This window comes from Acanthopagrus latus, chromosome 17 (genome assembly GCF_904848185.1).
Source record: "Acanthopagrus latus isolate v.2019 chromosome 17, fAcaLat1.1, whole genome shotgun sequence".
In the NCBI taxonomy this organism is placed as follows: domain Eukaryota; kingdom Metazoa; phylum Chordata; class Actinopteri; order Spariformes; family Sparidae; genus Acanthopagrus; species Acanthopagrus latus.
Window position 1 is genome coordinate 30,108,466 of NC_051055.1, and position 15,040 is coordinate 30,123,505.

General features: G+C 42.6%; 3 protein-coding genes across 5 annotated transcripts; 1 reads left to right on the plus strand and 2 right to left on the minus strand.

Moving 5' to 3' along the window:
• Positions 1-1,672: 1,672 nt before the first annotated feature.
• isg20l2 (interferon stimulated exonuclease gene 20-like 2) lies at positions 1,673-6,667 on the minus strand. Of its 2 annotated transcripts, none has more exons than XM_037074224.1 (4): positions 6,580-6,667; positions 4,276-5,061; positions 3,818-4,018; positions 1,673-3,705 (listed from the first exon to the last, which is right to left on the minus strand). In XM_037074224.1, the coding sequence occupies exons 2-4, from the start codon at positions 4,900-4,902 to the stop codon at positions 3,592-3,594; spliced, it is 942 nt and encodes a 313-aa protein (XP_036930119.1). In that variant the 5' UTR covers positions 4,903-5,061; positions 6,580-6,667; the 3' UTR covers positions 1,673-3,591. The 2 variants fall into 2 exon arrangements, with proteins under 2 accessions (XP_036930119.1, XP_036930120.1); XM_037074225.1 differs by lacking the exon at positions 6,580-6,667 and adding an exon at positions 6,149-6,516.
• Positions 6,668-6,880: 213 nt separating this feature from the next.
• rrnad1 (ribosomal RNA adenine dimethylase domain containing 1) lies at positions 6,881-11,694 on the plus strand. 2 transcript variants are annotated; one of them, XM_037074221.1, is made up of 8 exons: positions 6,881-7,232; positions 7,672-7,808; positions 8,350-8,566; positions 8,658-8,720; positions 8,810-8,947; positions 9,563-10,326; positions 10,872-11,056; positions 11,130-11,694. In XM_037074221.1, the coding sequence occupies exons 1-8, from the start codon at positions 7,095-7,097 to the stop codon at positions 11,213-11,215; spliced, it is 1,728 nt and encodes a 575-aa protein (XP_036930116.1). In that variant the 5' UTR covers positions 6,881-7,094; the 3' UTR covers positions 11,216-11,694. The 2 variants fall into 2 exon arrangements, with proteins under 2 accessions (XP_036930116.1, XP_036930117.1); XM_037074222.1 differs by having other exon boundaries at positions 7,690-7,808.
• Positions 11,695-12,690: 996 nt separating this feature from the next.
• Positions 12,691-14,003, minus strand: s100a1 (S100 calcium binding protein A1). Its single transcript, XM_037073981.1, has 3 exons — positions 13,876-14,003; positions 13,102-13,272; positions 12,691-12,988 (listed from the first exon to the last, which is right to left on the minus strand). The coding sequence occupies exons 2-3, from the start codon at positions 13,237-13,239 to the stop codon at positions 12,851-12,853; spliced, it is 276 nt and encodes a 91-aa protein (XP_036929876.1). The 5' UTR covers positions 13,240-13,272; positions 13,876-14,003; the 3' UTR covers positions 12,691-12,850.
• Positions 14,004-15,040: the final 1,037 nt, after the last annotated feature.

Sequence of the window (15,040 nt, forward strand, 5' to 3'; positions counted from 1 at the left end):
ACATGTTGCTTTGCAGTGTTTTTCTGCTCAGCCTGGCCTGGAATCAGACCGTGAAGAAGTCGTCCAGTGAGAGAAGAGTTTCACATGATTAATGTCTTGAATCATTTTGAAATCCTAATTTTGGTCCAAGAGTGAAGAAGGAAATGAGCAAATGTCGTCTGAACCTTTCAGCCACGTCAGATAGATCGAGTGTTTAACGATGAAGACAACAACTCCCATGATCCTTTACAGTTCTGTCTTTCGTTATCGGCAGGTGGTGATGCCGGCAGAGGAGATGATGTGCAACTAGAGCGAGACGAGATGCAATTCAAGGTGGATGAGGAGATCGGTATCATGGAGGGCTGGCGCTGAACGAAGACCTGGAGCTGAAGTGCAGCGGTGGGTTGATGAGGAGATTGATTGATTGACAGGTGAGCAGGTAGTCCCAGCCAGCGCCGTGATTCAGACAGGTTAGATCACTTTATTGTCCCTGTAGGGAAATTTGGTGTGATGCTACACAAATCCCTCAAGTTAAAGCCAACGCTGTCACAGAGCAACAAAAAACAAATCAAGATTTAAATCATCACTCTGTCTGTGTGGAAAATGCTTTCTAGGAATCCTGAGAAAAAGTGTGATTTGTGTGAACTGATCCTTTAACACTACAGTCGTGCATTCAGCCTCACAGACAAACAGAGAGGAGAAGCTTTTATTAACTCGGCCTCTCTGCGCCGACACATCTTGATCGGACGCCAGCTCTACTTTACGACCGTGGTTCCAGGTTTCTACTGTGTAGTTTATTCTCGTCTTCTATTGAGCGGCTGAGACACTGCGGAGTTCACCGCTGCCTCGTCTGCCAGCTACTTAGACTGTGACCATCGGATGCCTTGGCCTCCTCTGTGGTGATACTGAGGGGTGTTTTTCAGCTGCCGCGGACAAAGAACAGACACAGGACTTGTCTTTACCTCAGGACACCTCTCACAAACGCTGTCTTTAAAGTCTGATTTAAAAATGAGAAGTGCTGCTGAATCATTGCGAGTGTTCAGGCAGAGAGTTGCCTGTGAGCTTTGGGGTGTTTCTTCCTCTTTAACGAGCTTCTCTGTGCCAGCAAGTTGTGTCTGGTGTTGCTTTTTTTTTTTTTTCCAGGAAGGATGGCATGCTGTATAATTAATGAGCTGGTGTTGAGTTCACAGCTGGGGGGAAATAGTGCTGATCGCTCAGCTTTAAGGACAAACGCTTGCTAAAGGATACAGAAAGTGGAGCACTGTGGACGGACACAAATCTGACAGTATCAGGAAAGCAGATTTTAACACTAATGGTCTCGTATGATCTCTAGTTTATGGTCTTTACATCTTTAGGAACCACAAGACGAAACAAATCCTGCAGTGCGTGGTTGCAAACTTTTAAAGAAGAGCTGTAGAAAACATCCTGACAAACCGGTGTGTTTCATCACAGCCCGGGAGAGGAAGGCTCTCCGCTAAAATACTGTTAGCATTCTGACGTTAGCATTTAGCTCAAAGCACCTCTGTGCCAAGGTAAAGTCTCACTAGTCCTGTGTCGACTGAACTCTTTTCAGTTAACAGAAGACAATAAAACTTAACTATTCAGGCTGTTTAATAAATAAGAGTCTGCTCATGGTGGAGTAAATAAGAAGCACAGAGTCGAACGTGACAATAATTCTGCTCACACACTCTCGGACGGATTGTGGAAATGATTTATTGAGGTTAAACACAGAGCCCAGAGTTACAGTACAACGGAAGTCGTCTGATGTTGCATAAGAAACTGTTTGAAAATCTTCCATGTTCCAAAATAGATTTCATTAAATTAGACTCAATAATCACATTAACAGAGTGTACAGAGGTCAGATGAACACAGTGGTCTTCATAAAGACAGTCTGTGTGAGGAGATACTGAAGAAAACATCTGAGCTGTCGCTACCAAAGAGGACTCATGGGTACATCAACATTTATTTTTAAAAATCAGGCCTCCTTCTCCAAAATACTCGATCCTGTGGGGTCCACTGGCCTATATAATCCTGTTGTACAGGCTACACGCTGTGTAAAACATGAATGACACTGAATCTGATCATTTGCTTCTCTTTCACAGCAAACAGACAAAATATTTAATGCTTCATCTCATTAACTTTGTAAATATCTGCTTGTTCTGGATTTGATGGAAGCGACGTGTTTCCAAACAAGACTTGGAAAGTTGTTCCTGCTTCAGAAGAACATTTCACAGGTAAACGGGTTCAACGGGTGATGGTATCGTGATTAAAAGGCTCAGTTCACCACTCTGTCCAACATATGATCGTACGACAGATGTTACCTCGCCGGCTCAGGAACATCTTTAAAAACAGATCGTTGCATTATGTTTTTGTGTAAGTTCTACACAGCGACACGACCTTTTTGGACCAGTGGTTGTATAACAGCATAACTCCTGGTTAGTCTGAAAACAAAGCCACATGCAGGAGGACGAGTGACATCGGTACTCAACCCAGTCGCCAGAATAAATGTTGACAGTTAAAAGTAAAATGACAACAGTAGTCGATGTTATAGAGTGTCTGGTCAGTAACCTGCGTCTCTCCTTCTCCTCCTGCTCCTACAGTAAAAGAGAAAAGAAAGGTTCTGGTATCCCTGCTCGCTTTATCCAATCAGGACAGAGACCTCCATAAAGAGGAGGTCCTGTGAGAGGAACAACATCGCTTACAGCATCTTCAACATTGCCAGACCCACTCGGTACATGGGATCTGACTGAGTTCAGGTACAAGAACCTGTTCAGGGTTGAATACGCTGATGGAATATTGTCCTGAGGTCTCCTTAAAAATATCCAGCGCTTTCACACTGAAAAAATTAGGAAATGCAGTCTCGAAGTGCAAATCCTGTTACCTCCACCCACCGATATGAAAGCCGGGTTATAAACACGTACCGTGAACGAGATCTGGCACAAGTTTTAGTTTGGTACTTAACCTAAGACACGTACAGATGTGAATCAAGCAACATTTCTTCCTGGCGACTGGGCAGCTGAAGAACATAATTGGCTGATCGAAGCTGAACAGTACGACAGAACTTTGTCTAATTTTTTCTCTTGAAGAAAATAAAATAGTTAAAAATCAGAAGTGACAGATCTGTCTGTTCTCTTTTAGTGGTCGGACTCAAAATCCTCCGTGCTCAGACGGTGAGCAGGTGGTTTAAAGCTTCACTGGGTTCAATGTTGTCCCGAAGCAGCTGAACTGTAGATTTGATCGACAAACCTCAGAGAACTTATAAAAGCAGTGTTTGGTGTGATTCAATGATGAACTGCTGTTGTTGCTGGAATGAATACATGACTGCCCCCTAGTGGCAGGAGCGCCTTTTGAAAACGCAGCACAAACCCTGAGAAAGAATCTTAACTGTTGGAACTGAACGTCAAAGCAAACTGTTATCATATTCTCCTCCCATGGTAACATTTAAATCCAGGCAGCTGGTAGAAGCTGATCCAGCGGACTGAATGAGCAGCTGGTATCTTCATTCACATGTCGACAGGACAGAAGAAGCTGGTAGGTCCTGACACCAGTCGGCCACACCGCGGTCAATCCAAAGTCTTATTTTATTTCCAAGGTGTCTACTCACATCAGACACTAACGGTGCTTTGATTTGGAGGCCAGTTCTCTCTCCCACTCCACCTCCACCACTTTGTACAGCTCCATAGTGGCTTTGGCATCTTCCACAGAGGAGTGTCCCTTCCTCCCAGTCTGAGGAGACAAGAGAGGACGAGCCTGAGTTTCACTTTGACGATAAAAACACTCTCACAATGCCACAGGGGCAAAGGGAAAATTGATTACTGCACGGTTGAAATCGTCTTACCTGGATGTCACGGTTGAAGATGGCCTTGGTGAGTCTCTTGAGCGAGGCACACTCGTGCACTGCGATGCCGGCCTTGGTGTTGAGCAGAGGGATTCGAGACGTGTCCCTGGTCAAGGCAGTGGGGTGAGAGTAACCGAGGACCTTGAAGTCGTTGTGGACAGCGTGTCCAATCACCACCTTCCCACTCAGCAGCTTCAGGATCTGCAGACACAGAAGAGTTCAGCTGATGTTCCAAAGACATTTGCACCATATTTCCCCAGGACTATCTAGGGTCTAGAATTCTGCCTTTGACTCCGTCTTATCTGACAATTTGCAATTGAAAAACCCGTAAACTTGAACTGAACAGTGGAACAGAAGCTGACAGCAGCTACTTGTCATAATATGATTCTGCAGTGGAAAAGCCCTCAGAGGTGAGTAACATTAACAGATTGAACACCCTTGAATAACCATGTCCTCACCTCCTTCCTGGCCTCAGAGTACGGCATGGCGCTGACCAGGTCTCTGGGCCGTATGCCGCTCCATCTGGTGCGGTAGTCAGTGACGGGTACGGAGGGCTTGATGAACTTATCATAAACCACGTCTCCGTCATACGACACGACACTGCAGCGCGCGAGGTGGCTGATTCTCCCCTTTGGTCCCGTCCCAACCATCTCACAGTCAAAGGCGAGGTACTTTGAGGGGATTCCTTCTGATGGTTTCTGGCTGCTTGACACCGACGGGACGAAGGAGCTTCCTGTGTTCCCAGGGCCGGTGGAGGAAGACAGGCTGTGTGTGGATGTTGAAGGTTTGGAGCTACTGTGTGAAGCACCGGCTTTGCTGCTGCTCGGGTGATAACCTTTGTTGTGTGCGGAGACAGGAAGTGACTTTGTGGAAGCTCCATTCAGACACGGAGGAGCGTGGCCATGTCTGGACTGTTCCATGTTGCTGTTGTATTTATTTTGGTTTTCCAGGTAGCCCTGTCGCTGTAAATACAGCCTCTTCTTCTGAAAACACCTGTCTTTCCACATTTTATTTCTTGCTGGAGTTCTCTTCTTGGCTGCTTCATCAGAATAGTTTAGGTTCAGCATAATGTTTGAGTCCGACATGGCTGTGGTCACAGTCCAGCAGATGTTGAAGGTAATGTTGCCTCAAGGTACCTTAACACAAAATCGAATGTGTAGATCTCTTTATTTGGACCTCCTCAACAGGTCTTCACCATCTGTAGTCCAGTTTGTATCATCTGGAAACAGTTTGAATTCAACATCCTGCAAGACAAACACAGCGTTATCAAACCCCGTCCAGATTTACAGGATTTGAATGAGGAGCTGCAATGATAGTTCAAAAGACAACAACTTTTTAAGAATCCATCCACACCAACATGACAATATTAATAATGACTCTGTGTGTTTTACACAGCCAAGCCTTTAGGTACTTTGTTCGGTCTCTGTGTGGCTGAAATGAGCCGTAAACCTGATCCTCCGAGTACACTTTAATTTACATTCTTGAATCACATATGACCTCATTCCTTGTTCTGCGGACTAAAACAAAAAGGGCCTAGAAAGAGTTTAACAGGAAGATAACAAGTAATGTGAAATATATTACATGTATTTATTAAAGGTTACTATATGCAAATATTCCTACTGACTTAGTTTTGCAAATTGCCAATGCTAAACCCGATATATGCACATTTTCCCCCTCATAATTGCAAAACATTACATCTCTCCTGTACTGGAATTATTATAACTTGATTGTTATGCATCATGTCACATTATCTTCCCGAGTGTCCTGCTTATGTGCCATCAGAGAAGTTATTAACAGCATCATCATTAATATTACTCTTATCAGGATTGTAACCTGCAAAAGCAGAAATGCAAGTGATTTCTAAAATGTGCACATTCACTTGGCAAAATAAGGAAACTACTCGGTCACGTTGTGTCTACAGTACATATTAAAAAGTGTCATATCAGCAAAGTGTCTCAGTGTAATCGTATATCCTTCGCATTCAGATGATTCACATAAATAAAACTACACCATGAAAATGTTCAAGTATATAAAGGAAGTCAAGTTGCATTAAAACGTTCCCTGTCTCTATTTTCCTGTTATATCTGAAGTTTCTGCTGCATTAATGTGTGTGTATGTGTGTAAGGTTACTGGTGTAGATGTTTAAAGTTGAGCTCATTTTCTCTCCTTAATTAACTGTTTATTAGTTACCCTTCAACACACATTATCACAAACATTCAACACGGACACATCTGGAGATGAATGGTTTCCTCGACAGGGAGGGGACGGAAAATGCAACTAGTAGCTTATACTGTCAGACACAATTAATGGAGTTAAAAGTACAATATTTACCACTGAAGTTTGGTGGAGTTCAAGTATGAAGCTGAATTTAATGGAAATACTCGAGTACAGTTCTCTGAATTTGTACTTCAATACAGTACAAGAGCAAATGTACACAGTTACATTCTACCAACGTGTACAAATGTTTTAAAAACTACTAATAAGACCATGGACAGAGAAGAAAAATGCGGCTAATTTGTTTAAAATGTGTTTAAAGACGGATCTGACCCTCCTTCCATTTATCGTTGCAGCCATTGAACGTTAGCATGCTAACGCTAGCTGTGTTGTTGTGCTAATTCCGTGTGTTAGCGGTCGTTGGAAATGATTGTTTCTTGACGGAAAATTCGGCTAAGCGTGTTTGCGACCTCGCGTAGGTCAATAATCGATACATTGCCTATCAGGAAAATCTCTCAAAATAACTTTGTGAAATCTAAAAACCAGACCTGCTGCTCGCTCCGAACCGCACGCGCCTTCCTGCCGACGACAAACATCAATATCCGGGTCATGCTGCCTTCGGGTACAAACAGAAATCTGGAAAAGTCGAAATTTTACTGTCCTGTCAAGCGTTATCTGTAATAATTTTGATGTTCATTCGCAGTAGCCGAAAGTAACGACATAACTTACTACTGGATCAGTACAAATATCCACAAAACAACAAACGATGGCTATGTTTCTTAATTTTAACCACTTAATCGAATGTAATTATTGTAACAGTTGAATTTACGAGATGTGCCTGAACGCACCAGCACGCTACATGTGAAAGTTGCAGCTAGCTTAGCTGGAGGCTAAACATTACTAGGATTCATGAAACACTCAGCATGAGATCCGCGTAATAAATGCCAGTTTTAATGACTTTGCGAGGCAGTGGCCATCTATAGACACAACTCGACTCAACTGGAAACGGTAACAAAGCGCTAACAAGCCGATCTATGTTAGCATTAGCTCGTACTTCAGTCCCATGTCAGTTAAACTGACTGCAGCACAAGATGTGGAGATGTTTACATCGAGCCTGGCAGCGGAGGAGCAGAGAGAGCTGGCGAGGAGACTCACCTCCTTCCTGTCTCAGTACAGCCACCTGTCCGACTCCTATATAATTGTGGGTATTAATAACAAACTCCTTTCCTATTTTTAACACAGCTATGTAAGATAGATGAACGTTGATTATGTTGTTTTGTTATATCAATTAGGCTGACATGGCAACTTAAAGGGTATCTCCACTAATGTGTTACATTAAAGTGTATTTACAGGTCTTGGGGGGTACTATATATATATATATATATATATATATATATATATATATATATATATATATATATATATATATATATATATATATATATATATATATACATATATATATATAGTTACATACAATCGTATCTACAGTTTTGCACATTTGTAAGAATTTTTAAACAAAATTCATTAAACAAAATCATGTATATCCTTCCCCAGCAAGAAACTATTTAATAAGTTCTTTATACAAAATTGGATACTCATCCCCTCTTTTTGTAGTTTCTCTAATAACCGTCTAACAGTTTGTTATTCATCTGCAGGAGTTCTTCACTGAAGATCTGTGGCACACTTTACCCACCAGCTGGCAGCCTGTGCTGCAGGACCTGTCATACCCACAGATTGCAGACCTGTTGCTGGATGCTAAACATGCAGACAGAAGGTATTAATCAGGCCCATCACTCAGTAAACACAACAACCAGCAGTGTAGCAAGCTTTTCAGAAGAGCAGGGGGTGGATGTGGTTTGTGTGTGTCATATTTTATCATTTTCTGGAGTTTATGTCTTCACTGATAACTAGGCCTGCACGATATGAGGAAAATCTGCGATGTGCAATAACACTGGTATCTTTGGTGGTATCTTTAACTATGAAATCTCTAATTTGTAAATGTCTGTAGAAGTCACCGTGATTAAATAAACCAAATTGCTGTTGAAGAAACGTCAGGAAGGTTGACAGAAACTAAAGTAAAGTTGGAAACATCAATAGTGAAGCAGAGACAGCAGAGAGTTACCACCTATGACCTGCTGTTCAGGTTATATTGAGTCAGAAAATAGTTTCAAAGCTCACAAATTATACTAAGATTACTGACATTACTAAAGGCAAACGTAAAGACGCTTAAAGCTCGATGATGTAATCTTCTCTAAAAGCCTGATTGGTTCCTGACGATGTAAACACTGTGTGGTAATAATAATCTGTGGTTCCAGATATCCCTCGGTGTGGCCTCTGTCGCTGTTGGCGTTCCGTGCCACGGCTCACGCTCTGGCGTTTCCCAGAGAGTGCAGGCGGCAGCGAGGCGGCGTGTCCGGCTCGGTGAAGCCGGAAGAGTTCCTGGAGAACCAAAGTCAGAGCTCGCTGCTCGGACACATATTCAGGAAACATGTGAAACCCAAGAAACAGCACGAGATCCGCAAGCTGGGAACGGTACGGGTCGCTTATTACTACAATCACTGCTGAAGTTAGATTTAAGAATTTAAGAGGTTGTTTTGTTGTGTTTCCATTTTTGTAATTTCAGCTGGTGAAAGGACTTTGTGAGCAGACTGACTGCAGCAGAGTGGTGGACGTGGGCTCTGGACAGGTATCAGTCCTCTCTGTATCTTAGCAAATCAGTTCATGTTATGATAGTTGGAACAGAGAGTGTGTATTCTACCTCTCCTCTCTGCTCAGGGTCATCTGACTCGGTTCCTGTCCTTCGGACTCGGACTGTCCGTCACCGCAATCGAGGCTGACCACACCCTGGTTACCATGGCATCCAAGTTTGACGGACAGTTAGTGTGGGCCTTAGAGAAGGACAAGCAGAAACAGGTGGGTCATTACACACTGTGTGCGCAATAACTCATTCAATATACCAGATATATTACATATATTTCTTTAAATTAACAAGTTTGTGACCATTTTCATTGTGTTGTCTAAAGTTCACATTGTGTCGATGCTCCAGCTTGTATGAACTTTAAATGAACAAAGCTGGGCGGTCAGAATGTGACAGTGTGGCACATTGGAGAGAACTAAAGCATCCTGTCGTCTTATATTTCACATTTTAGACTGAGACAACTTTATTGATCCCAGAGAGGGCGATTCATGTGTAGCTTACTGATCCACAATCACACAATCAACATACGATGATCCTGGAGCAGATGTTAACGTTGTTATCCTTAATGGATAGTCCATTAAACCAACAGATAAGCGATTATTTGTCCAGGGGCAGAACTGATCTGTGAGTGATTTCTGTCCACTACAAGCATTTGAAACAAACTGAAACAATCTTTTAAGAATCGTGTTTGTTTCTACCTGATAAAAGTCAAATAAAAACGTTACTTTTTAGCTCTGCTTTGGTCTCCACCACCTCCTGAGAAACATATGAGACTCTTTAGACTCTTTACTACCAAAAACAAAATTAATGAACGTCTTTCTTCTTCCTAGAATTTCTCCTCTCTGGTCCCAGTGTCACACTCCTCTCCCCGCCATGTGGCCGGCTGGGTAAACCCCAAAGCATCATGGGAAGCCTTCATCGAGCAGCTGTGGACGGCAGATTGTGTCAACGAGGATCCCCCGACTCCATCTGGACCCAGCAAAAAGAGACTGCGGGGCTCTGAGTATCAGGAGCGCTGTCATGTGGTCCAGACGTCATCATGTGGTTCTACAGACTCACATGGCTCTGAGTCAACGTCACAACACCAGCCGAGTAAGAATGAGTCTGAGGAGTCGTCAGCTGTGGAAAACATCCAGCAAGACTATCCAGACTTTGTCCTGACTGGTCTCCACGCCTGCGGCGACCTCAGCGCCACCCTCCTCCGCCACTTCGTCAGCTGCCCACATGTCCGCGGCATCACCTCTGTGGCGTGTTGCTACATGAAAATCACAACCAGAGAAAACCCGTCCCCGCCTGGACTGGTGGAATGTCCCACTCTGCCGACACCAGGTCAGGAATCGCCTCCCTCAGAGTTCGGGTACCCCATGAGCTCCTGGGTGCGAGGGCTGCCGGGACATCGGCTGTCTTACAAGGCGCGGGAGGCGGCGTGTCACGCCATCGAGGATTACATACGGAGGCTTCGAGAGGAGAGCGAGCTGCTGAGGACTCACTGTTACCGGGCGGCGCTGGAGTCCTTCATCAGGGATACCAGACCGGATCTACGCAGGGCAGGAATCCAGACCATAAAGAAAGCACACTTGTTAGAGTTTACAGAGTGAGTGAACGCTGCAGCGTCCGGGCATTTAAGCTCGTTTTTAAAGGGACAGTTCACCCCCCAAAAAAATGCATATTTTCTGCCTTCTCTGCTCGTAGTGCTTAAAAAACAAATTTGAAAAACTCAACAGTAATGTCTTTCTCCAGGAATCCTGACGCTGTCACTGTAGATAATCCACAGACGTTGTTGTGAGCAGTTTCATGGAGGAACTATTTTCTTTCTGTATCAACGTGTAGAAGGAAGCGCGCATCTATGAATGGATGAGTGACAGCTTAGCGAAGGAAACGCTGTTAGTGTGACAAGCTCAAGCTTCTCATCTGAGTCGATTCCTTCTGTGCGACGATACAGAAAGAAAATAGTTCCTACACATTCTGACACCTGAAGATATTGTGATTTCATTTTAAAGTCATATTACGCAGCCTTAATTTAATTTAATGAAACACTGGTAAAGTGTTTCGCCAGGACTAAACAACGTTTGAACGTAGCAAACTAGAAATTAAAAATGACTGCGTCTCTCTTTCTGTCCTCCTCTTGTCCTCTCTCAGGTACGCCTGTCTCGGGCTGCCTCGGGTCGGCCTGCCTCCCGGGTTGCCTCTGGACCCGGAGCGGGTGGAGGCCATGTTGAAGCAGCAGGGCAGGGTGGTGGTGTACTTCAGCCTGTCCCTGCTGCTGGCTCCTGTGGTGGAGACGCTGGTGCTGCTGGACAGGATGATCTACCTGCAGGAGAACGGTGAGCCGCCGGACACAAACTGTAATCACACCTGTCTTTACACTCGCTGTACTGAAGCCTCGTCTCTCTGCAGGTGTGGACAGTCAGCTCGTCCCTCTGTTCGACCCAAACTTTTCTCCGAGGAACTTTGTGCTTGTGGCTCTGAAGGCTCGTGGATGAGAAGAGAAAAGTCCAACTACATTTGTGACTGTTTGATGGAGAAGTTTACAAAAAGTCTGGTTCTTGTTTTTACAACACGAGGAACCGAACGTCTTATAGCGTCTGTTTTTAGAGATTCAACCAATGAGCAGGTTTTTCTTGCCGGACGTCCTTTGACACATTTTTACTGGATGGAAAACGTCTCTCCTGCAGAAAGAGTGTGTTTCTGTAACAACATGGACACTCGGCTCTGCTTCAATCGGCTTTACAGTGAATCCATGCAGCAGCTTTTAAAACGTCCAACATCATGTTTCTTTGTTGGACATTTTGCACTCAGTGTCTTGATAATCGCACAGTTTGGCTTCATGTGTTTGTCTTCTGTTTGTCTTCCTCTTGTTTCTGCTACATTACATAACAAACATGCAGCACGTGTTTGTGTTTTTTTTTATGTGTTTTAAATGTTTTGTGCAAATAAACACAACAAGTGCTTTTTCATTTTAGTTGCAGAAGCTTGGCGCCTTATTTTGTTGTGAGCTGATGGAGGCAAAACAGCTGAATGCAAAGATTATTTTTTCTTCTTCTTCTTCTTTTAGCATCTTGAGTTGATATTCCAGATTTTTAAAGTTGCAATAACTTTATTTATTATATCAACTAGGGGGCAGCAGAGCTCCACAGCAAGCTGCCAGACAGGAACAGTTTTATTTCACGTGTTAGTATATCAAAACATTAACACCACTGTCAACAAGCATGAGGCCCAGTGTGTGAAGATGAGCCTTCAATGAGCCCAAATAAACAATATTAGTTCTGCAAACTACAGATGATGTTTCATGAGAATGTGTTTTATATGATTATTATCGGTTTCTCTTGATTTTTTTAATATCTGAGAGAAAAACGTTCTCAGATAAACATAATGGAGTAACAAGTTTAAATCAGGATAGAAATATAAATGATGAATTTGAGTACAGTTCTTAAATATATTTTACTCTCCACAGCAGACATAAAGTTGATGATGTGTCCAGTGTGAAAGCAAATTGTTGCATATTTAAACCTTCAGCAGATATGGAAATACCGAGCTTCCATTAAGATCCAAGATGTTTTAAGAGTTTATTTAGATTGAGCAGGTGAATTTTCTCAGCACTTAAAGGAGCACTTCAGCACCCTTCAGATTTTATTTTATTTTTAAATTTTATTTAATTTACTTATTTTATTTTTCATCTTGTTCATTTTTGATTTTATTTATTTTTTGTATTATTTTATTTATTTTTACATCATTTTATTTATTATTTGTATTTTTGTAAGTGATATCAGACGTGTGTGTCTGGAAGCTTGTTGACGAGCTTCTTCTGACCAGTGAAAACAGTTTTAACACCACATCAGAATGAGTTCTGCTGAGCAACGCAAAATACCGTCTTCATGGTATCTGTGTCAGTTACAGGTGAGCAGTGCTGGGCGGTTGGACACGAGGTGGTGTGGTGATAAAAAAAAATGCAGCAAAGTCTTCAGATAAGTTTATCTTTAATGTTCAGAGGGAAATTACTCACATTATAAGTGTAAAGATTGGAATCAAAGCCTCAAATACAAAAATATAATTTCAGCTCAGAGTGCCTGAAACTGGCCGTCTTTCATTTGGCCACACTTGATGACAACGGGCGTCTTCTAGCCTTGGAAGAAGCTGCAGCTGCACACGGTCAGCTCGGTCACCATGGCAACAAACTCCTCAAAGCTCACGCTGCCGTCCAAGTCCGTGTCCAGGTCAGACATGATGGCTTCCACCCGCTGAGCGTCCCTGTTGACCTGGGAAATGAAAGAATAATGGAAGTTAACAAGAAGATCTAATCGTTTGTGTTTTTCCACATCTTGATTCAGAGCAGAGAATTTAACTCCTGGACTGATAACAGGTGAGGCACCTGCAGGTAACTGCTCAGCTCTCCTTGCAGCAGGTTCTTCAGCTCCCGTCTGCTCAGCTTGAACTTGTCGCCCTCGGTTGAGGAATAGTACTGAAACACATCGACGATGGTGTCCATGGCGGTCTCCAGTTTGCTCATTTTGGTTTTTTTTTTTTTGGTTGTGATGAGTCTCTGAAGGAGTGAAAAAGACCAGCAGAAAAACATCAGATTAGATCTTAATAAATATGATAGTAAGTGATGAATAAACAAAAAGAAATTCAACGGAAAACTCTGTAAAGATGTTGTATGAGCAGCCGTGCAATCCATAATTTATTCTCACATAATTCATCCTGCCCTTTCATGCAGACGTAAATGTATTTAAGTATAATCAGAAAAAGAACACACTAGAATATATCTGATTCAGTCAATGACAAAAGCAGAATTTTGCTTGTTAAGTTTGTAAAAATTGTGAAAACACTGAGAAATGTTCTCACAATTAGCAACGATGAAATGTTTTTCTCTCAAGTCAATCGACTAATAGCTGCAGCTGTACAAGTGTCATCTGTCAGGTAGCTTAATTTCAAAACATCATATTTCATAAGATTAGTATGTGTCGCATGCAGAAATTAGAATTAGTAACCAAAGTTGATATATATGCAGCCACATTTCTAATTTAGGGTTAACAGATTCAGTTGATGTATCATAGGTTTGTTTAACTGCAACCCCAAAAATCTCATATTAAATTAGTTTTTAATTTTCGGTAGCTCAAGTTTTTACCTCTGATGATCTACTCACCTCCTGAAAGCTGTTGAGGACGATGAGTCGATCAGATGATGAGTCTCACTTTCACCTCATCACATTTATAGAGCTGCTGTCAGATATAATCAGGCTCCTCCCCTTCATCTGTACACCTGAGTGTCTGATTTAAAAGTTTGATAAAATGCACTTTTCTCTGGACGACATGAGGCTGTTTCATAAGATCATTCTCAAGTTTTATTCCCCCACTGAATGAAAATCCAGTCATTACTTCCTCGTTAGATGTTAAAAGATGTTATTTGCACCGCTGATGTGCGGTCGAGCTCGTGCTCTTACTTCAGACGAGGTGCAAGCTAATAGCTTTAGCTCAGCAGCTAAGATTTCTGCTTACAAACAGGCGAGTGGAAAGATTTTTTTATTTAAAGCGTTACATGTATTCTGCAGACTGACAGATTCAGGGCCTTAAAAATAATACTGGGCCTCTCTTCCTGGAATGTGAGGGAATATGCTAATCGACTGTCTTACCAAGAGTTAAATAAGAATAAATGAGCAATATTCACCCACGAGATATCATGTGCTAATCACTGAGCTTCAGAGAAACTTTGTATGGAGCCAGGTTTGCATGTCAAACTGTTACTTTAACATTTAAAACACTTCAGCTGATGTTGCAGAGATTTTTTGGAAACTCCCAAATTTCCATTCCCGCAAAACTGCCACAAGCCAATTAACGTTCAGCTGATGATTGTAGAGGAGGGGGAGGAGGCTCTTCTCTGCTGGAGACTTTAAACATCATAGTTTCTGATGACGCTCGGATCTGACTTGTCATTGCATCTCCCATAGACTTCAACACTGCCGACACCACTTCTTTTCACCAAAGCAAGACTGAGTGACGTAACGACACTTCGTTCTTTGTTACGTTCTTCGACTCATAGCAAAACAGTGCACACCACTCTCAGACCGGAGGTGTGACGGAGTGGTAGAATCTGAAATGATGCTAAAGTTCGCACATGGCAGAGATGAGAATGTACAACCAGGACTTGGCAGTTAAAAAGTGAAATATACAACTCATGGAGTCATTTAGCAAATTTCTCTTCTCCGTGTACGTTCATCCTTTAGACTGTGTTTAACAGAAACCATTTGAAGTTAAATGTGCAGATTACTTCATGTGTTTTCATGCGTTCGGCCTCGTTATTCTCACCTCATA